General features: G+C 45.8%; 1 protein-coding gene across 3 annotated transcripts in view; it reads right to left on the reverse strand.

Moving 5' to 3' along the window:
- The window catches only part of LOC143943381 (receptor-interacting serine/threonine-protein kinase 3-like), an 81708-nt gene that overhangs the window by 41732 nt on the left and 18112 nt on the right, over positions 1–21864 (reverse strand). The window contains exon 1 of one of the 3 annotated variants that reach the window (XM_077465112.1): positions 5553–5736. The exons of 1 other annotated variant lie outside the window; for it this stretch is intronic. In XM_077465112.1, the coding sequence (XP_077321238.1) occupies positions 5553–5686 (134 nt within the window). In that variant the 5' untranslated portion in view covers positions 5687–5736. Of the gene's footprint in view, positions 1–1918; positions 1948–5552; positions 5737–21864 lie in introns of those variants that run through there. One more of the 3 variants, XM_077465113.1, reaches the window with a different exon arrangement.

A 21864-nucleotide genomic window follows, 5' to 3' on the forward strand; every position in this document is an offset into this window, starting at 1 on the left:
TCAAAGTCGGGATCCACCCAGATGCCTGGATCAGCAGCTGGCTCCGCCTCTCTGCATGCTGCTGAGAGGCTGAGCCAGCTGATCCCACCCCCTCCAGAGCTCAGCAGTCCAGTGAGCGCTGGAGGGGCAGAGCAGAGAGCTGGTGACCAACAGTCACCGGCTCTCTGGAGACTGAAGACTGAAAACTGAGTGATCAGCGATGTTCAAACAAACATTTATATTCATTTAGGTGGATCGGTCTTAGAGCCGGAGGAGGACAAATGCAGCATGGATCAATGCTGCAGCCACCTAGATGAGTATAAATGTTTGTTGTTTTAACTCCCAAACTTCATCTTTGAACCCTCTTGTATTGAATTGTTTTGTAACTGTACTCACTGCCTTAATATTGTAAAGCCCTGTCCAAACTGTTGGCACTATATAAATCTTGTATAATAATAATAAATGCATCATATACAGTCAGCTAAAATAGATATATTACACAAGCAGCTGTGAATTTAACAGCATAACTGGAGTTTGGCTTTTATATATGAACTGTATGCGGTCCTTATACATGGAGTATTTCCTTTTTTTGTCACTGTAATCAGTTCCCCATCTGTCACAGTTAACTTCCCATCCAGCTGCTCTTAGCACACCAAATACGGAAAGGTTTCTTCACAGTAAGAGCTGTGAAAATGTGGAATAGACTCCCTGCAGAGCTGGTTCTGGCCAGCTCAGTAGATTGCATTAAAAAAGGCTGGATTCTTTCCTAAATGTACATAATATAACTGGGTAGTGACATTTTATAGGTAAAGTTGATCCAGGAAAAATCTGAATGCCTCTCGGGGGGTAAGGAAGGAAATTTTTCCCCTGCTATAGCAAATTGGATCATGTTTTGCTGGGGGTTTTCGATTTCCTCTGGATCAACTGTGGGTATAGGATTGTGTATATGGGAGTGCATTTTTTATTTTTTTTGGTTGAACTGGATGGACTTGTGTCTTTTTTCAACATGACTAACTATGTAACACCAAGGTTGCAGCAGATGTTACTATATACTTCCACCTCCTCAATTTCCTACACTGGGGTTTTTCCAAATTCCTGTGGAAATTTCCACCCAACAAAAGCCACACTGCAATCTATTACACAACAGTGTCTTAGCTCTGTGACCCCTCTCCATTCATTGATATGTGATTCCATGCAGTCCATCTATAGCTGATAAATCTCCACATAATAGATCAAGCAACACATCTACTGTATACCCACGGATTGTTTAGTGTGCAGCTCAGGCTCGATCACTGCCAGCAAGGGATGGAGCTCATCCCAGCTCCTGTAGTCACTGGAAGGAAGAGAGGAAAGGTCCCTGGTGCTGCACATCCATGGAGTCCCCAACATGTTTCACTCCGTCCCCCGGGGCTTAGTCATGACTGAGTTCCTGGGGTGGAGTGAAATGCGTTGGGTGCATGGCCTGGCGGGAGTTCAGGTTGAGGTTGTCTCTCTCATACCACCATAGGACTTTATAAACGTGTGGCACCAGGAATATTTCCTCTCTTCCTTCCACATCTACTGTATTAGTAGTGTGTTGGTAATACCGGCCTAATATATCTTGAATGGTGGTTGGTGTTGTTAAAGCAGACTCGTTCTTAAAAGTGAACGTTCATTAGGCTCCATTTTTACCATATCACATTAATATTAAATTACAGCTTGTTCTTGGAATAAATAAAATACCACTATTTCCAAGGTCATCTGGTCTCTAGTTATTACATGTCTTGTGTATGTTTCATGCCACTAGAGACTGCAGAAAATCAAGTTTTTGCACATCAGGGAATCTTTTTGGTGAATATGCATTGTCACAAGGGAAACAGCAAGACACAACCATCAACCATCAGCTCTTTCAAAGTGCAATAGGCAGCTTAGTTGTGGTTTTACACCCCTGGTCACCCACCTGAATTGTGACATTACAGCCGGTTTGGGCTATACACATGCTGCAGCCATGTTGTTTTCCTTCACCTGGGTAGGGCTGAGGGGGCAGAGTGGTATTGAACATTAAAAGAAAACATATTAAACCTCATAAATAATATAACATGACACACATTATTTTCATTGGAATAATATGGCCACAGCTTTTACTAAATAACAAGATAATAGTAACAACATGATTCTTGGCGTTCAGCCACCTCGGCCCTTCTAGGCGGCTTTTGGCCATCTCGGCCCTTCTCGACGGCTTTCGGCCACCTCGGCCGTACTCGGCAGCTTTCGGCCGCTCTCGGACCTTCTCGGCGGCTTTCGGCCGCCGAGAAGGGCCGAAGGCGGCTGAAAGGCGTGAGAAGGGCCAAAGGTGGCCGAAAGCCGCGAGAAGGGCCGAAGGCAGTTGAAAACCGCCTAGAGCCCAAAAATTGTGCAGAAATCGCGGAGGATCGACGTATAACACGCACCCGCAATTTTCCCCTGATTTTAAGGGGAAAAAAGTGCGTGTTATACGAAGATAAATACGGTAACTTGTTCAGATCCGCGCTATAGCCGAATGACGGCTACAGCGCGGACCTGCTTTGCCAGGAGTACGTCTATTGACGTCCTCCCCTTTCAAAGCTGGCAACACCCCCCTGAATTGGGCGCATGCTGTGATCACCCGAGTCAATGAGACTTGGGTGATCACAGATCCGAGTAAGGGGCCGATCCTGGCCCCTTACCGCGTGATCAGCTGTCAGTCAACGACAGCTGATCACGTGATGTAAACAGAGGATCCGTAATCGTTTTTATTTTATTTTCACGCTGAAGCCGTTCACCAGCTTCAGTTTGAAGGGACATCAGTACTAAAGAGGAAGAGCCTCCATGCCCACCAGTACCACCTGCCAGTGCCAGTAATCAGTGACACCAATCAGTGAAAACAGTACATTAGTGCAACCTATCAGTGCCCACGTGTGCCACCTATCAATGCCCACCAGTGGTGCCAATCAGTGCCTCATCAGTGCCACCTAGCAGTGCTGTCTATCAGTGCCCATCACTACTACCTATCAATGCCATTCAGTGCCATTAATCAGTGCCCAATGCCACCTATCAGTGCCCACCAGTGCCGCCTATTAGTGTCCATCAGTGCAGCCTTATCAGTGACCATCAGTGCAGCACTATGTCGCTTTAACTGACAATTGCGCAGTCGTGTGACATGGCTCCCAAACGAAATTGATGTCCTTTTTTCCCCACAAATAGAGCTTTCTTTTGGTGGTATTTGATCACCTCTGTGGTTTTTATTTTTTGCACTATAAACAAAAAAAGAGCGACAATTTAAAAAAAAAAAACGCATTCTTTTTACATTTTGCTATAATAAATATCCCCCAAAAATATATATATAAAAAACATTTTTTCCTCCGTTTAGGCCGATACGTATTCTTCTACATATTTTTGGTAAAAAAAAAAATCCTAATAAACGTTTATTGATTGGTTTGCTCAAAAGTTATAGCGTTTAGAAAACAGGGGATAGTTTTATGGCATTTTTATTATTATTATTTTTTTTTTTTTACTAGTAATGTCGGCGATCAGTGATTTTTATCGTGACTGCAACATTATGGCGGACACATCGGACATTTTTGGGACCATTGTCGTTTATACAGCAATCAATGCTATACAAATGCACTGATTCCTGTGTAAATGGTACTGGCAGTGCAGGGGTTAACCACTAGGTGGCAGTGTAGGGGTTAAGTGTGTCCTGGAGAGTGTTTCTAACTGTGGGGGTGGGGCGTGCCTGTGTGTGACACATCACTGATCTCTGCTCCCGATCACAGAGTTCAAATCCTTCCCCAAACTAACGTTAACATAGAACTACAGACAACACTTATATTTTAATTTACAATATAGTAGAAAGAATTTAGAACATTTGTCAGGCTTTCATTGCTGGTAGTATGGAAATGCCGCACTCCAGGTAGCCCGATCTAAAGTGAAAAGCGACCAGGACATGCCTGGTGCGTTTCGCCCTGCCCCCTGGGCTTAGTCATGGAGGTCCTCTGTTGCCACCATTCACTTACACTTTAGATTGGGCTTATGGTTACCACCTCATCCCTTTAAAACCAAACACATGTTAATTACACAGGTTCTGCGGCTCTTTAACCAGTTGCCGACCAGCGCACGACGATATACGTCCATTTTTGAAGAGGGATATCTCGGTAATGGCAGCAGCTGCTGCCACAACCGAGATATCCATCTCTTCAGGCGCCAGTCGGCTGTACGATAACGGTGGTCTCCGCGGCGGATTCGCCATGAGATCACCGCTATCGGCGGCGCGAGAGGTGTCACCCCCCCTCCCGCCGCCCTCCCGCACCTTCCGCCGCTTACCGGAGCCGTCGGTAGCGGCAGAGGCGATCGGGTCCTTTCGTTAGCTGGGTATGGAGACGAGTGAGGCTAAGATGGCCCCCACTCGTCTCTATGCCATAGGAGGGCGGAAGCGACGTCAAAACGTCACTTCCGCCCATACCTCTTAAAGGTATATTTTTTTTAAATGTCATTTTTTCTTTTTCTTTTTTTTTTTGCATTTTAGCCCAAATATGAGATCTGAGGACTTTTTGACCCCAGATCTCATATTTAAGAGGACCTGCCATGCTTTTTTCTATTACAAGGGATGTTTAAATTTTTTTTTAAAACAGTGTAAAAATAAATAAAATCAATTAAAATAAATAAGAAAAAAAAAAAAAGTTTTTTAAAAACACCCCGTCACGACGAGCTTGCGCACAGAAGTGAGCGCATACGTGAGTAGCGCCCGCATATGAAAACGGTGGTCAAACCACACATGTGAGGTATCGCCGCGATCGGTAGAGCGAGAGCAATAATTCTAGCCCTAGACCTCCTCTGTAGCGCAAAAAATGCAACCTGTAGAATTTTTTGAATGTCGCTTATGGAGATTTTTGAGGCTAAAAGTTTGACGCCATTCCACGAGCGGGCGCAATTTTGAAGCGTGACATGTTGGTATCAGTTTACTTGGCGTACCATTATCTTTCACAATATAAAAAAAATTGGGCTAATTTTACTGTTGTCTTATTTCTTTATTCAAAAAAGTGAATTTTTTCCAAAAAAAGTGCGCTTGTAAGACCGCTGCGCAAATACGGTGTGAAAAAAAGTATTTCAATGACCGCCATTTTATTCTCTAGGGTGTTCGAAAAAAAAACAATATAAAATGTTTGGGGGTTCTAAGTAATATTCTAGCAAAAAAAACTGTTTTAAACATGTAAACACCAAGTCTGAAAAAGAGGCCTGGTCCTTAAGTGGTTAAGGAGGTAATTAAATGTAATTAGTGCCTTATCTGTATTAAGCTAGCCTCAGAACCTGTGTAATTAATATGTTTGGGTATAAAGGGATGAGGTGGCCACACTAATCTGGAATTGTGGCGTCTCATTACTACCTGCACATGTGACTCCCGGATGAGTGCCTGAGACGCCGACTCCCTTATTCACCGGAGCAGGGACCTTGGTGTGTTCCAACGCTGCTCAAATTCCAGTTTTCATGGCTCTCTGTGCCCCCATTAGGGCGATTCATCCTCTTTGTCCTGTTTACCGTTATCAACTAAAGTGAAAGTATCTGGTGTTAGTACATACCTCTGGGCTCCTTGCACCACTTTGAGTGCTACCTCCATTTTCAGAGTCTGGCTCCATCCTCTATAGACCTCCCCAAATCCTCCGCGTCCCACCATCTGCAGCCTCTCCAGATCTGCGGGTGGGAGACGCTGCATGTTGGAGCGCCGATGTCACAATAACTGAGCTGTGCCAGGCCTGGAGGGATTTACTGAGGGGGTGGAGACCAGAGACTATAGAGGACATCACACTGTGTGTACACAATTATGCCCTGTACACACGGTCAGACATTCCGACGACAAAATCCGTCTGATTTTTTCAGACGGATTTTGGCCCAAACGGTCTCACAAAGTTTTTGGAAAATCTGATTGTTCAGAACGAGGTGACGTAGAACACGGGACTGTAAAAAGGCCAGTAGCCAATGGCTTTCATCTCGTATTTTAATCTGTGCATGCATGGCACTTTGTGCGTCAGAATTGTCTACACGCGAACAGAATTTAAATGATTAGATTTTGTTTGTCGGAAAATTTTAGATCCAGATCTCAAACTTTGTGTGTCGGAAATTCCGATGGAAAAAGCCTGATGGAGCCCACACATGATCGGAATTTCCGTCGGAAAGTACGACTGTGTGTACAAAGCATTACACTGCACTCAGGGAATTTCTGCTCTTGTTTGACTGAGTTTATTGGCTCATTCAAAGTCTTTTTTATCTCTCTCTTATACAATGACTTTGATTCTGTATGGTTGTTTTATGTGTGCATTTGGGCAATACTGCACAAGGGATTATCGAGCAAATGATTGTCCGTTTTTTTTTTTCCTTTTCTTTTGCATATGCCAGTCTCTTATCGAAAATAAAAGAGGTTACTGAAGTTCTCCTACAACAGAATTAAAATTCAGAAGTGATGAAATGTATTGTATTGTACTTCACCCCACCCAAACAAGAAAGGCAGAGAAAATACCGACCTCCTTCCATGCTGCCATTCCCTCACTGGTCAGAAATCTTTCACAATCACTCCTAACAGCGCATTCCAGTGAGCAATGGATTGACACATACAAACAGCTTTTCTGCCCTCTTTATGGTCAGTTGTCACCAGCAACATGAACACAAGTGTGACACGGACATTGCTCCAGGCTGTCCATCCATACACTACAAGAATTTCTTCAAAAACTCTCATTCCAGGAACGTTCATTCACTTTTTGCACATTGCTGGATTGAGAGGGGGCTCAGGTGTGTATTAGGGGGGCTGTTGTTTTTTTTTACCTTCATGCATAGAATACGTTAAGGTAAAAAAACGATGCGTTTCACTCCACCCCCCGGGGCTTAGTCATGGAGGTCCTCTGCTACCACCATTCACTTTAGATCGGGCTTATCATTACCACCTCATGCCTTTAAAACCAAACACATGTTAATTACACAGGTTCTGTGGCTGTTTAAGGAGGTAATTAAACGTAATTAGTGCCTTATCTGTATTAAGCTAGCCTCAGAACCCGTGTAATTAATATGTTTGGGTATAAAGGGATGAGGTGGCCCCCCTAATCTTGAATTGTGGCGTCTCAATACTACCTCCACATGTGACTCCCGGATGTCTGAGACGCCGGTGTACCGACATTAGGGATGAGCTTCGTGTTCGAGTCGAACGCATGTTCGACTCGAACATCGGTCGTTCGTGCGTTCGCCGAATTCCGAACGTTTGGGCCGTTCGCGGCAAAATTTGTGTGGCCCACAATGCACTGCGATGGCGCAATGCATTGCTGTCTCACGATTGGCCAAGCATGCACTGTGACCCCGCATGCTTGGCCAATCGCAGCGCCAGCAGCGAGGAGAGCCATGGTTGGCCACAGGCATCCTGCCTGTGGCCAATCATAGCTCAGGCTGTGTAGTGCACGCCCCACACTATATAAGGCCGCCATTAAGGCAGCCTCGTGCAGTGTGTTGGCGTCTGAAGCAGTGGGTGTTCTGTGTACCTTCAACACAGTTACACACCAATCGTTTTTGGCTGATTTACTATCTTGCTCTTGTGTAGTGGTTACTGTCTGTGCCCTGACCGCAGTATACACCACTATATTCACCTCACCTATATAGCTAGTGATCTAGCTTTAATAATAGAGCTTGCAGTCAGTAGTGTTAGTGCGTGCTGTCTGCGTGCTTTGTACCCAGTACATACCACTATATACACCTACATAGCTGTTCTCTATTTGAGCCCGATTGTCATCTGCAGGAGTTATTGGAAGTTGTGTGTGCTTCCAGCACAGCACAGTATACATCTGTATATACCCCTTTAACTCTGCTGTTTTCTGGTTATTGTCTGCGTGCCCTGACCGCAGTATACACCGTGATATTCACCTCACCTATATAGCTAGTGGTCCATCTTTAACAATAGAGCTTGCAGTCAGTAGTGTCACTCAGGAGATAGTGCGTGCTGTGTGCGTGCTCTGTACCCAGTACATACCGCTATAATCCACCTACATAGCTGTTCTCTATTTGGGCCCGATTGTCATCTGCAGGAGTTATAGGAAGTTGTGTCTGCTTCCAGCACAGCACAGTATACATCTGTATATACCCCTTTAACTCTGCTGTTCTATAAAAAAGGCATCTGCAGGAGTTAGTGGGTGTTGTGTGCCTCCAGCACAATATAAACTACCCAACTACTGTTTTACCCAACTCCCTTCAGGCCATTACCATGTCTGGAAGGCCAGCAAGGAGAGGCAGACAGGCGCGAGCCGATAAAAGAGGGCAAGCAGGCTCTGTGTCTAGAGACAACAGTGCTGGTCGTGGACGCGGTGCATTGTCATCAGCACGTGGCCATGGGACATGCTTGTCCTTCTTTTCTGCAGCTGGACATGTTGAACCGCAACATGCCAACGACTTGGTAGAGTGGATGACCAAGCCCTCTTCATCCTCCTCATCCTCTCTCACCCAGTCTCAGGGTAGTAGAAAAGCAGCTGCCAACACATCGTCGTCCCTCCTCTCAATGTCATCATCAGTGACTCCTTCCCTAGACCCACCACGTCCTCCTGAGGAGTCTCCTGAACTCTTTGAGCACAGTGTTGGGTACATGCTCCAGGAGGATGCCCAGTGTTTGGTGGGCTCTGATGATGACACTCAGCTAGAGGAAGGCAGTAGCGTGAGCGCAGAGAGAGAGGATGCTCAAGAAGCACAGCAATCTGGCAGTCATGTTCCACAAGCTGCAGCATACTGCCAGGTTTGCTACAGCGATGAAGAGGGAGGGGATGACGAGGGCACTGACTCCACGTGGGTGCCTGGAAGGAGGGAGGAGGAGGAGGAGGAGGCACATGTCCAACGAGGCAGGATGCCCTCCGGGGGCCAGCTTAGGGGCAGCACACCGACTGAATCACACCGCAGAGCTCCGCCTGCGCAGAGCGCTTCCTCTGCGCGTTATTCTAAAAGTTCTTTGGTGTGGGCCTTATTTGAGACGAGTGCATCAGATCGCACCGCTGCTATTTGCAACATATGTCTCAAGCGTATCTCACGTGGCCAAAACATCAGCCGCTTGGGCACCACATGCTTGACCAGACATATGTTGACCTGCCATGCAGCTCGTTGGCAAGCATACCTCAAAGACCCACACCAAAGAACAAAGCGGACCTCTCCTTGCTCCTCATCAGCTGGCATCTCCAACCCCACTAGACCTTCAGTCCTCTCTGAAACCTGCTCTGAGAGGAATGAAGGTGTAGAATTAGGTGTGTCACAGCCAAGTGCTTCCGGGAACTCTGCTAGTGGTACATCCACGTCCGATTATAGCAGGCAAATGTCCCTGCCCCAGCTGCTGGACCGGCGGAAGAAATTTACTCCCAGCCATCCACATGCCCAGCGGTTGAATGCTAGCTTGGCTAAATTGCTAGCACTTCAACTGCTGCCTTTTCAGTTGGTAGACTCGGCCCCCTTCCGTGAGTTTGTACAATGTGCGGTTCCTCAGTGGCAGGTCCCCAAACGCCATTTTTTCTCACGGAAGGCGATTCCAGCTCTCTACCGGCATGTGGAAGGCAATGTCCTTGCCTCGCTGGACAGGGCGGTCAGCGGTAAGGTGCATATTACCGCTGACTCATGGTCCAGCAGGCATGGACAGGGACGTTACCTGTCTTTCACGGCCCATTGGGTCACTCTTCTGGCTGCTGGGAAGGATGCAGGACAAGGTGCAGTAGTGTTGGAGGTTGTTCCGCCACCACGCCTCCAAAATGCTACTATTGGTTGTGACACACCTCTCTCCTCCACCCCCTCCTCTTCGTCTTCCTCCATGGCCTCTTCCAGTGCACTGTCCTCAGAACCAGCGGTGCTCCGTAGGCGTTGCAGGGGCTACGCAAGTACGCAGGCAAAACGATGCCATGCCGTGCTTGCGCTGGTTTGTTTGGGGGACAGGAGCCACACTGGGGCGGATGTTTTGTCAGCTCTGCAGGGGCAGGCCGAGAGGTGGTTGACGCCACGCCAGCTTAAGCCAGGAATGGTGGTTTGCGACAATGGCACCAACCTCCTCTCCGCCCTCCGACAGGGACAACTGACCCATGTGCCCTGTGTAGCTCACGTCCTTAACCTGGTGGTGCAGCGGTTCTTGGGCAGGTACCCCGGCTTACAGGATGTCCTGAAACAGGCCAGGAGAGTCTGTGTGCATTTCCGCCGATCATTTAATGCCTGTGCTCGGCTGGCTGAGCTCCAAAAGGAGTTGAACCTGCCCAAGAACCACCTTATATGTGACATGCCCACCAGATGGAACTCAACATTGGCCATGCTGCAGCGGCTGCACACGCAGCAGAGGGCCATCAATGAGTACCTGTGCGACTACGGCACCAGGACAGGGTCAGGGGAGCTTGGTTTTTTCTCACCACGCCAGTGGGGCATGATCAGGGATGCATGCACTGTCCTGTCACCGTTTGAGGAGGCCACAAGGATGGTGAGCAGTGACAGTGCATGCATCAGTGACACTGTACCTCTTGTCCACCTCTTGGAGCATACGCTGCGCGGAATAATGGACAGGGCACTTGAGGCAGAACAGAGGCAGGAAGAGGAGGACTTCCTTGCCTCTCAAGGCCCCCTTTATCCAGACAGTGTTCCTGCTGTGCCACCCATCACACAGGAAGAGGGTGAGGAGGAGGAAGAGGAGGAGGAGGATGATTGTGTCAGCATGGAGGTGGAGGCTGGCACTCAGCATCAGCAGCAGCAGCAGCAGTCTTATAGGGATGATTTACAGTCCCAAGAAACACGTGGACTTGTACGTGGCTGGGAGGAGGTAGCTGGGGATCATGTTGTCCTTAGTTACCCAGAGGACTCCGGACCGAATGCCTCAGCTAACCTACGCTGCATGGCCTCCCTGATCCTGCAAAGCCTGCGGAAGGATCCTCGTATTCTTCGGATCAAGGAGAGGGACCATTACTGGCTGGCCACTCTCCTTGATCCACGGTACAAGGGTAAGGTTGCCAACCTTATCTTGCCATCGCAGAGGGAGCAGAGGATGAGACATCTCCGGGAGGCCTTGCAGAAAGCTCTGTGCAACGCGTTCCCAGAGACTGGGAGGTCACAAACTCCTGGTCCTGGACAACGTGTTGCTGAGGCATCAGTCAGAAGGAGCGGTGGAGAAGGTGGCCGTCTGACTGATGCTTTCAGACAATTTTTTAGTCCGCAGCCCCAAGGTATGATTGGTTCCAGCACCCATCGCCAGCGTCTAATTTACATGGTGCAGGAATACCTAGGGGCAAGGTCAGACTTGGACACCTTTCCCACTGAAAATCCTCTGGCTTACTGGGTCTTGAGGATGGATCACTGGCCAGAGCTTGCACAGTATGCAATTGAGCTACTGGCCTGTCCTGCATCCAGCGTTCTTTCGGAACGCACCTTCAGTGCTGCTGGTGGCTTCGTTACCGATCACAGGGTGCGCCTGTCCACCGAATCAGTTGATCGACTGACCTTCATCAAGATGAATCAGTCTTGGATCACCCACAGCTACCAAGCACCTGAAGCTGATGTAAACGAATAATTTTTTTTGAAATACCACATCCCTTCAAGACTGCCTATGCTGATGCTGAGTGACTGTCCTGTTATGTTGATTGTCTATCCTCTTCCTCCTCCGCTGATATGTTGGAAGAACATTTTTGGTTCTGGGTGATGCCAGCAGCCCAATTTTTCTGCCCCTGTTTAACAGGGGCGTTTAAGTACAATTTTTGATGCAATGCTTTGCAGCAGGGCTAATTCCTGCAATAAAACTAGAGTATATGGCAGAGGTTGCAGTGTGATGGCACCAGTGCCTAAGGCCCAATTTTTCTGCCCCTGTTTAACAGGGGCGTTTAAGTACAATTTTTGATGCAATGCTTTGCAGCAGGGCTAATTCCTGCAATAAAACTAGAGTCTATGGCAGAGGTTGCAGTGTGATGGCACCAGTGCCTAAGGCCCAATTTTTCTGCCCCTGTTTAACAGGGGCGTTTAAGTACAATTTTTGATGCAATGCTTTGCAGCAGGGCTAATTTCTGTAATAAAACTAGAGTATATGGCAGAGGTTGCAGTGTGATGGCACTAGTGCCTAAGGCCCAATTTTTCTGCCCCTGTTTAACAGGGGCGTTTAAGTACAATTTTTGATGCAATGCTTTGCAGCAGGGCTAATTCCTGCAATAAAACTGCAGTATATGGCAGAGGTTGCAGTGTGATGGCACCAGTGCCAAATGCCCAATTTTTCTGCCCCTGTTTAACAGGGGCGTTTAAGTACAATTTTTGATGCAATGCTTTGCAGCAGGGCTAATTCCTGCAATAAAACTACAGTATATGGCAGAGGTTGCAGTGTGATGGCACCAGTGCCTAAGGCCCAATTTTTCTGCCCCTGTTTAACAGGGGCGTTTAAGTACAATTTTTGATGCAATGCTTTGCAGCAGGGCTAATTTCTGCAATAAAACTAGAGTATATGGCAGAGGTTGCAGTGTGATGGCACCAGTGCCTAAGGCCCAATTTTTCTGCCCCTGTTTAACAGGGGCGTTTAAGTACAATTTTTGATGCAATGCTTTGCAGCAGGGCTAATTCCTGCAATAAAACTACAGTATATGGCAGAGGTTGCAGTGTGATGGCACCAGTGCCTAAGGCCCAATTTTTCTGCCCCTGTTTAACAGGGGCGTTTAAGTACAATTTTTGATGCAATGCTTTGCAGCAGGGCTAATTCCTGCAATAAAACTACAGTATATGGCAGAGGTTGCAGTGTGATGGCACCAGTGCCTAAGGCCCAATTTTTCTGCCCCTGTTTAACAGGGGCGTTTAAGTACAATTTTTGATGCAATGCTTTGCAGCAGGGCTAATTCCTGCAATAAAACTACAGTATATGGCAGAGGTTGCAGTGTGATGGCACCAGTGCCTAAGGCCCAATTTTTCTGCCCCTGTTTAACAGGGGCGTTTAAGTACAATTTTTGATGCAATGCTTTGCAGCAGGGCTAATTCCTGCAATAAAACTAGAGTATATGGCAGAGGTTGCAGTGTGATGGCACCAGTGCCTAAGGCCCAATTTTTCTGCCCCTGTTTAACAGGGGCGTTTAAGTACAATTTTTGATGCAATGCTTTGCAGCAGGGCTAATTTCTGCAATAAAACTAGAGTATATGGCAGAGGTTGCAGTGTGATGGCACCAGTGCCTAAGGCCCAATTTTTCTGCCCCTGTTTAACAGGGGCGTTTAAGTACAATTTTTGATGCAATGCTTTGCAGCAGGGCTAATTCCTGCAATAAAACTACAGTATATGGCAGAGGTTGCAGTGTGATGGCACCAGTGCCTAAGGCCCAATTTTTCTGCCCCTGTTTAACAGGGGCGTTTAAGTACAATTTTTGATGCAATGCTTTGCAGCAGGGCTAATTCCTGCAATAAAACTACAGTATATGGCAGAGGTTGCAGTGTGATGGCACCAGTGCCTAAGGCCCAATTTTTCTGCCCCTGTTTAACAGGGGCGTTTAAGTACAATTTTTGATGCAATGCTTTGCAGCAGGGCTAATTCCTGCAATAAAACTACAGTATATGGCAGAGGTTGCAGTGTGATGGCACCAGTGCCTAAGGCCCAATTTTTCTGCCCCTGTTTAACAGGGACATGTAATTACAATTCTTGATATAATATTTCACAGGAGGGCCCCTTCCTGTGCCCACCCAGAGTAACGGTGAGGACTTATAGTGTGGTGGCACCAGCACCACAACCACCAAAGGTCAATTTTTCTACCACTGTTCAACAATGGCATGTAATTACAATTCTTGATATAATCGTTCACAGCAGGGCGCTCCAGCGCCCACCAAGAGTCACTTTGAGGGCTTACAATGTTGTGGCAAAACCAACACCTTGTTCCGCCATTTCTGCAGAGCATATAGGGCAGGCCCCTACTTTCAAACATCCAATTTACAAACATCTCCTACTTGCAAACGGAAGGAGACAACAGCAAGTGAGATGAAAAAAGATGGACGACAAAACAAATTATACAGGGGTGATAACCCTTCCCTATGTTTTCCAAAAAGCTTAAAAATAGTTTTTTTGACTGGAGCTACACTTTAAAAATGTACCAGTTGAAAATTACAAACAGATTCAACTTAACACAACAAACCTACACAGTCCCTGTCTTGTTTGCACCACCTGTATACTGCTGTTCTGAGTATATAGGGCCTGGGGGCCACACACATTTCCTTTTTTTAATATGGGTACGGGGTTCCCCTTAATATGTGTACAAGACCCAAATAGGCTGGTAATGGGCAGGGAGGGCTACCCATGCCATTTTTCTCAATGATTTTCAACCATATTGCAGGAACCAGATATAACATTAAAACCGCAAGCAGTTTTAAATGGTGTTATTTCCGTTTAATGTCATTTTGTGCAGTGACTGTTCTAAACACGGGAAACACGTGGCACTTCACAGGCATACTACAGACACCCCCCAGGCACCATATTTAAAGGAATATTTCATTTTTTTTTGTTCACTTTAATCGTCATTAAAATCAGTGTTCCCGCCAAAACGGCCGCTTTTAAAACTTTTTATTGCATTGACCCATGTCCCCTGAGGCAGGAGCCAGGTCCCCAAACCCTTTTTAGGACAGTATCTTGCATATCAGCCGTTAAAATTAGTAGAGGTCGACCGATATATCGGCCGATATTTGCCGTTTTTTTAATAATCGGCATCGGCCGATTGTGTTGATAAAAAGCCGATTCTACAGCGGGACTTTGAAATGACTTCTGTAAGAAGTCAGTGTGAGTTGCCTGAGTCGTCATAGCAACACTTTCCTCCACTCTGGGCAGACTGCCAAGAAAAGAACTAAATGATACAATGTTTACACTTCTGAATGAATGAAGTCATCTGTGTGTAGAAGTTCTCAGTTTAACCATTTAAAGACTAAATCTTTTCTGACACTTGTTGCTTACAAGTAAAAATCCTGTATTTTCTGCCAGAAAATCACTTAGACCCCCCAAAAATTATATATATTTTTTTAGCAGAGATCCTAGGGAATAAAATAGCAGTTGTTGCAATATTTTATGTCACACGGCATTTGCACAGAGGTCTTTCAAATGCATTTTTTTGGGGAAAAAATACACCATTTAAAAAATAAAAATAAAATAAAAACAGTAAAGTTAGCCCTTTTTTTTTTTTGTCCAAAAGTTTTGACTACCCGTTTTTATTTAATATATAGTTTTTTTTTTTTTTTAATTTAAAATCATACTTACAAGTAAACTGATTGGAGGTTTGTTTTGTTTAATAAATGTTTAAAGCGGGAGTCCGCCGGGACTCCGCGTTTTTTTTTTTTTTTTAAAGCCAGCAGCTACAAATACTGCAGCTGCTGACTTTTAAAATAGTGACACTTACCTGTCCAGCGCGCCCGCGATGTCGGCACCCGAAGCCGATCGCTAGATCGACACTCAAGTGCTGCCGCCGCCATCTTGGGTATGGGAATCAGGAAATGGAGCCTTTCGGCTTAATTTCCCGGTTCCCTACTGCGCATGCGCGAGCCGCGCTGCGCAATGAGGACGGTCCCCGCTGCCTCTGGGATCTGTGTGTTTCCCAGCAGGCAGCGGGGCACTTGCGGAAGGGGGCGGGCACTTGCGGAAAGGGGCGTAATGTACTATATATTATATATATATATATATATATATTATATATTATATATTATCCAGGTAACTGCACCCCCCTCCCCCCTGAAAGGTGCCAATTGTGGCGCCGGAGGGGGGGAGGAATCCGTTGAGCGGAAGGTCCATTTTAGGGTGGACCTCCGCTTTAAGTGTAAGAAATTTTCTGTATCACTTATGAAGGCTGCTTTCACACTGGAGCGGGCAGACGTTGATGGTAAAACGCAAGTTTTAGCGGCTCTTTACCATCATTTTAGTGGTGCTATTTGGCTGCTAGTGGGGCACATATAACCCAGCTAGCAGCCAAGGAAGAGGTTAAATGCGCCCATGAAGCACCGCTGGCAAATTGCATTGCATGCGCTTCGGCAGTGGTGCCCATTCATATCAATGGGCAGGAGTGGTGGAGGAGCGGTATACACCACTCCAAACATGCTGCTTGCAGGACTTTTTTTTTTAAGATCCTGCCAGCGCATCGCCTCAGTGTGAAAGCACTCTGTCTTTCACACAGACTGCAGGGGCGCCATTTTGCAGGCACTTTACAGGCGCTATTTTTAGCCCAAAAGCACCTTAAAAAACGCCCCAGTGGGAAAGGTGTGTTAGATCAAGGGGGATTAAAAATAAATAAATAAAATAAAATCGGCCTAACATATCGGCCCAAAAAAATCGGCATCATATATCGGCTATCGGCCGCCATGATTTCTAAATATCGGCATCGGCCAGAGAAAAACCCATATCGGTCGACCTCTAAAAATTAGCACTTTCCATTTCGAACGTTCGAGTCCCATAGACTTCAATGGGGTTCTAACGTTCGTTACGAACGCGGGGTCCGTTCGAAAGTTCTGGTGCGAACCGAACCGGGGGGTGTTCGGCTCATCCCTAACCGACATATTCCGCGACCCATTGCAGTTTGCTACGGAAGTGACATTCCATCGCCGCCATCTTGCTACACCCCACACTCCTCCACAGTAAGGATACACTAAGCCCACGTACACACGGTCGGAGATTTTGCCAACCAAATCCGTCGGATTTAGTCCGACGGATTGTGTCCGAAACTGTTGCATACACACGGTCGGGCCAAGTTGGCGAAAAATCCGATCTTTCAGAACGTGATGACGTAATTTCGTTACGATGGGACTACATTCAGGCTAGTAGCCAATAGCTTTGATGTAGGAATTTGATCTGGGCATGCGTGGCACTTGGTCCGATGAAAATGCTCTACACATGATCGGAATTGGGTCGGACGGAGATTCGGACGGAATCAGTCCGATGCATACCACACACAGTCGGATTATCTGACGACACGGTCCGATAAGACTCATTCCGACAGATTCTCCGACCGTGTGTACAAGGGCTAAGAAGGGGGGAAGCGGACATGTTGTTACACCCACTGGAGTTTTGCATTTTACACGTATTTATAACAGTAAAGTCTGTTTCTATAGTGAAATACAGGACTTACAACTCCGTCTGACTGCTTAGATGTTGAATTTTAAAAGCAGCAAACTTCTGTCAGATTAGCAAATTTATGAGATGATCAGGGTTGCCGCTGCTTTTAAAATTCAACATCTAAGTAGTCAGACGGAGTTCTAAGTCCTGTATTTCACTATATAAAAGCAGTTTACTGTTAGAAATTTGTGTAAAATGCAAAACTGCGGTGGGTGTAACAACATGTCTGCTTCCCCCCTTAGTCCACACTTCCGTAGCAAACTGCGATGGGTCGCCGAATGTGCCCTTATTCAGTGGGTATCACAGGGACTTTGGTGCTTTCCAACGCTGCTCAAAGCTGTTTAATTCCAGTTTTCATTGCTCTCTGTGCCCCCATTAGAGAGATTCATCCTCTTTGTCCTGTTTACCGTTATCAACGAAAGTGAAAGTGAAAGTATCTGGTGTTAGTACATACCTCTGGGCTCCTTGCACCACTTTGAGTGCTACCTCCATTTTCAGAGTCTGGCTCCATCCTCTATAGACCTCCCCAAATCCTCCGCGTCCCACCATCTGCAGCCTCTCCAGATCTCCGGGTGGGAGACGCTGCATGTTGGAGCTCCGATGTCACAATAACTGAGCTGTGCCAGGCCTGGAGGGCTTTACTGAGGGGGTGGAGACCAGAGACTATAGAGGACATCACACTGTGTGTACACAATTACACTGCACTGGGGGATTTCTCATCTTGCTTCACAGAGTTTATTGGCTCATTCAAAGTCTTTTTATCTCTCTCTTATGCAAATGTGTGCACAAGAGATTCCTGTATGGCTGAAACTGACTCACAATGAATGTCCGCTACACACAACGAGATTATCGGGTTAATAATTGTCCATTTATTGTTTATTTATTTTTTTGCATGCCAGTTTCATATCGAAAATAAAAGAGGTCACTAAAGTTTACAAAAATTCTCCTAAGACAGAATAAAAATTCAGAAGTGAATTGTATAGTGTATTGTCCTTCACTCCAACCAAACAAGAATTAATTGTGTGCTATCCTTGTGCTAAGTGTAAATTCATAAATCACATAATTAATCAAATATTGTATTGTACAGTATTTCACAAAAGTGAGTACACCCCTCATATTTGGTGTCTAAACTGCTGGCAACAAAAGTGAGTACACCCCTGAGTGAAAATGTCCAAATTGTAATTTCTTTATCACATGAAAAGATAGAATAAAATATTTACAAAAATGTGAGGGGTGTACTCACTTTTGTTGCCATTGGGTTAGACATTAACCACTTAAGGACCAGGCCTCTTTTTCAGACTTGGTGTTTACATGTTTAAAACAGTTTTTTTTGCTAGAAAATTACTTAGAACCCCCAAACATTTTATATTGTTTTTTTTCTAACACCCTAGAGAATAAAATGGCGGTCATTGAAATACTTTTTTTCACACCGTATTTGCGCAGCGGTCTTACAAGCGCACTTTTTTTGGAAAAAATTCACTTTTTTGAATAAAAAAATAAGGCAACAGTAAAATTAGCCCAATTTTTTTTTATATTGTGAGAGATAATGGTACGCCGAGTAAATTGATACCCAACATGTCACGCTTCAAAATTGTGCCCGCTCGTGGAATGGCGTCAAACTTTTAGCCTCAAAAATCTCCATAAGCGACATTTTAAAAATTCTACAGGTTGCATTTTTTGCGTTACAGAGGAGATCTAGAGCTAGAATTATTGCTCTCGCTCTACCGATCGCGGCGATACCTCACATGTGTGGTTTGACCACCGTTTTCATATGCGGGTGCTACTCACGTATACGCTCGGTTCTGTGAGCAAGCTCGTCGTGACGGGGTGTTTTTAAAAAAACTTTTTTTTTTCTTATTTATTTTAATTGATTTTATTTATTTTTACACTGTTTAAAAAAAAAATAAAAAATGGATCACTTTTATTCCTATTACAAGGAATGTAAACATCCCTTGTAATAGAAAAAAGCATGACAGGTCCTCTTAAATATGAGATCTGGGGTCAAAAAGTCCTCAGATCTCATATTTGGGCTAAAATGCAACAAAAAGAAAAAAAAGAAAAAATGACATTTAAAAAAAATATACCTTTAAGAGGTATCGGCGGAAGTGACGTTTTGACGTCGCTTCCGCCCTCCTATGGTATAGAGACGAGTGGGGGCCATCTTAGCCTCACTTGTCTCTATGCCCAGCTAGGAAGAGGACCTGATCGCCTCCGCCGCTACCGACGGCTCCGGTAAGCGGCGGAAGGTGCGGGAGGGGGGGTTGCACCTCTCCCGCCGCCGATAGCGGTGATCTTGCTGCAAATCCGCCGCGAAGGCCACCGTTATCGTACAGCCGACCGCCGCCTGAAGAGATGGATATCTCGGTTGTGGTAGCAGCTGCTGCCGTTACCGAGATATCCCTCTTCAAAAATAGGACGTACATCGGCGTGCAGCGGTCGGCAAGTGGTTAATGACTGTGTGTTGAGTTATTTTGAGGGGACAGCAAATTTATACTGTTATACAAGCTGTACACTCACTACTTTACATTGTAGCAATGTGTCATTTCTTCAGTGTTGTCACATGAAAAGACAGAATAAAATATTTACAAAAATGTGAGGGGTGTACTCACTTTTGTGAGATACTGTATGTGTATTGTATTTTCAGACAACAACTGCACTGAATAAACTAAAATCATATGATCTGGTGCTGTTCAAGAAAAATGATATTATTTGTCCCTTCAGATTATATTGTATGATCGCGACTCCAATGCTGTGTACTAACGATCAGATTATCGTATGATTGCTTAAAAAGCGGTATTTTACCTACGATTTTCTGATTGTGTGTATGGGCCTTAAGCCTAGTACCAGTGGCAGCTGGTACTCAAAATTTTTGGGGGTGAATATCAAACTGAAAAAATCTTTAAAAAAAACCATCAAACGCAGCCAGTGTGCCCATCAAATGCTGCCAGTGTGCCCATCAAATGCTGCCAGTGTGCCCATTAAATGCTACCTGTGCCCCATCATTTGCAGCCACTGTGCCACCAACGGAAGCCACTGTGCCATCAAACGCAGCCACTGTGCCCTCAATTGCAGCCATTGTGCCCATCAAATGCTGCCAGTGTGCCCATTAAATGCTGCCAGTGTGCCCATTAAATGCTTCCAGTGTGCCCATTAAATGATGCCAGTGTGCCCATCAAATGCCACAAGTATGACCCCCTCCCCAGCCCACCCGCTGTCTGCCTGGCACTTATTCTGTCTTGCTGGGGTAGTGGGTGAATGCAACGAGTGGGGGTCCTTCAAGCCAGCATCACCTCCCATCCTCTCCTCGTGTTGGGTGTCCAATAGCACCACCTGCTGTTTCAGCCAATCAGGTGACAGGTAACAGACCCGAGCACCTGATTGGCGGAGAGGCAGTTTAGTGTTAGGAAAGCAAATAAATCTTCGCTTTCCTAACACAGCACTTTTATTGTTTTTCTTCTAGCACCTTTTATGTAAATCTGAAGGATAAAATCATCAGAATATCTGATAGTGTGTATGGGGCTTAATGCAACAGGCTGTGCACACCTATGGTGGTGAATCTTGCCCATTTTAACCACTTGCCTACTGGGCACTTAAACCCCCCTCCTGCCCAGACCAATTTTCAGCTTTCGGTGCTCTCACACTTTGAATGACAATTACTCAGTCATGCAACACTGTACCCAAATAAATTTTTTGTCCTTTTTTTCATACAAATAGAGCTTTCATTTGGTGGTATTTGATCACCTCATATTATTTGGTCTTTGTAAAAGTTAGAGAGTCCACAAGCTATGGTGCAAATCATAGAAAATTGATCACATCTGATGTACTGGTGGCTGATCTCATTTCCTGCGACCCGAACAAGTCAGGAAAGTACAAATACCCCCCAAATGACCCCTTTTTGGAAAGTAGACATTCCAAGGTATTTAGTAAGAGGCATAGTGGTGGTGTCATTTTTTCCCACAATTCTTTGCAAAATGACTTTTTTTTTTTTTTATCCCACAATAGGTTATTTCTCTCACATGGCATGTGTATACCACAAATGACACACCAAAATACATTCTGCTACTCCTCCTGAGTATTACGATACCACATGTGTGGGACTTTTTCATAGCCTGGCCACTTAGAGAGGCCCAACATGCGGGGAGCACCGTAACATGTTCTAGGAGCATAAATTACACATCTAACTTGTAACTACCTATTACACTTTTGAAGGCCCTGGAGCACCAGGACAATGACACGTGGCACTGATGGCAGATGGCACTGATACGTGGCACTGATGACAGATGGCACTAATACGTGGCACTGATGACAGATGGCACTAATACGTGGCACTGATGACATCTGACACTGATGACAGAGGGCACTGATATGTGGCACTGACAGGTGGCACTGATGACACGTGACACTGACAGGTGGCACTGGGGACAGGGAGCACTGATAGGTAGCACTGGGGACAGGTGGCATTGATAGGTGGCACTGGGGACAGATGGCACTGATAGGGGGCACTGGGGACAGGTGGGCATGTTTGTGTGTGTTTCACTGTGTGTGTGTGTGTGTGTGCTTTACTGTGTGTGTGTTCTTACTTCTCACTGACGCTGCAGCTGCAGCCATTCATCTCTCCCTCCTCACACGGTGTCTCTGTGTGAGGAGGGAGAGCCGGCGATGAGAGATGATCTCATATGTTTACATTAGGGATGCACCGAAATTTCGGCCGCCAAAACACATCGGCCAAAAATGCCCTTTTTGGCAATTTGCCGAAATGAAAAAACAGCCCATAATTGAGCTGAAAATGGAGCGGGGCCTGGGTTGGGGCGGAGCACCGCCCC

Source organism: Lithobates pipiens, unplaced genomic scaffold, assembly GCF_037356315.1.
Source record: "Lithobates pipiens isolate NorthernLeopardFrog02 unplaced genomic scaffold, aLitPip1_a1.2 Scaffold_30, whole genome shotgun sequence".
In the NCBI taxonomy this organism is placed as follows: domain Eukaryota; kingdom Metazoa; phylum Chordata; class Amphibia; order Anura; family Ranidae; genus Lithobates; species Lithobates pipiens.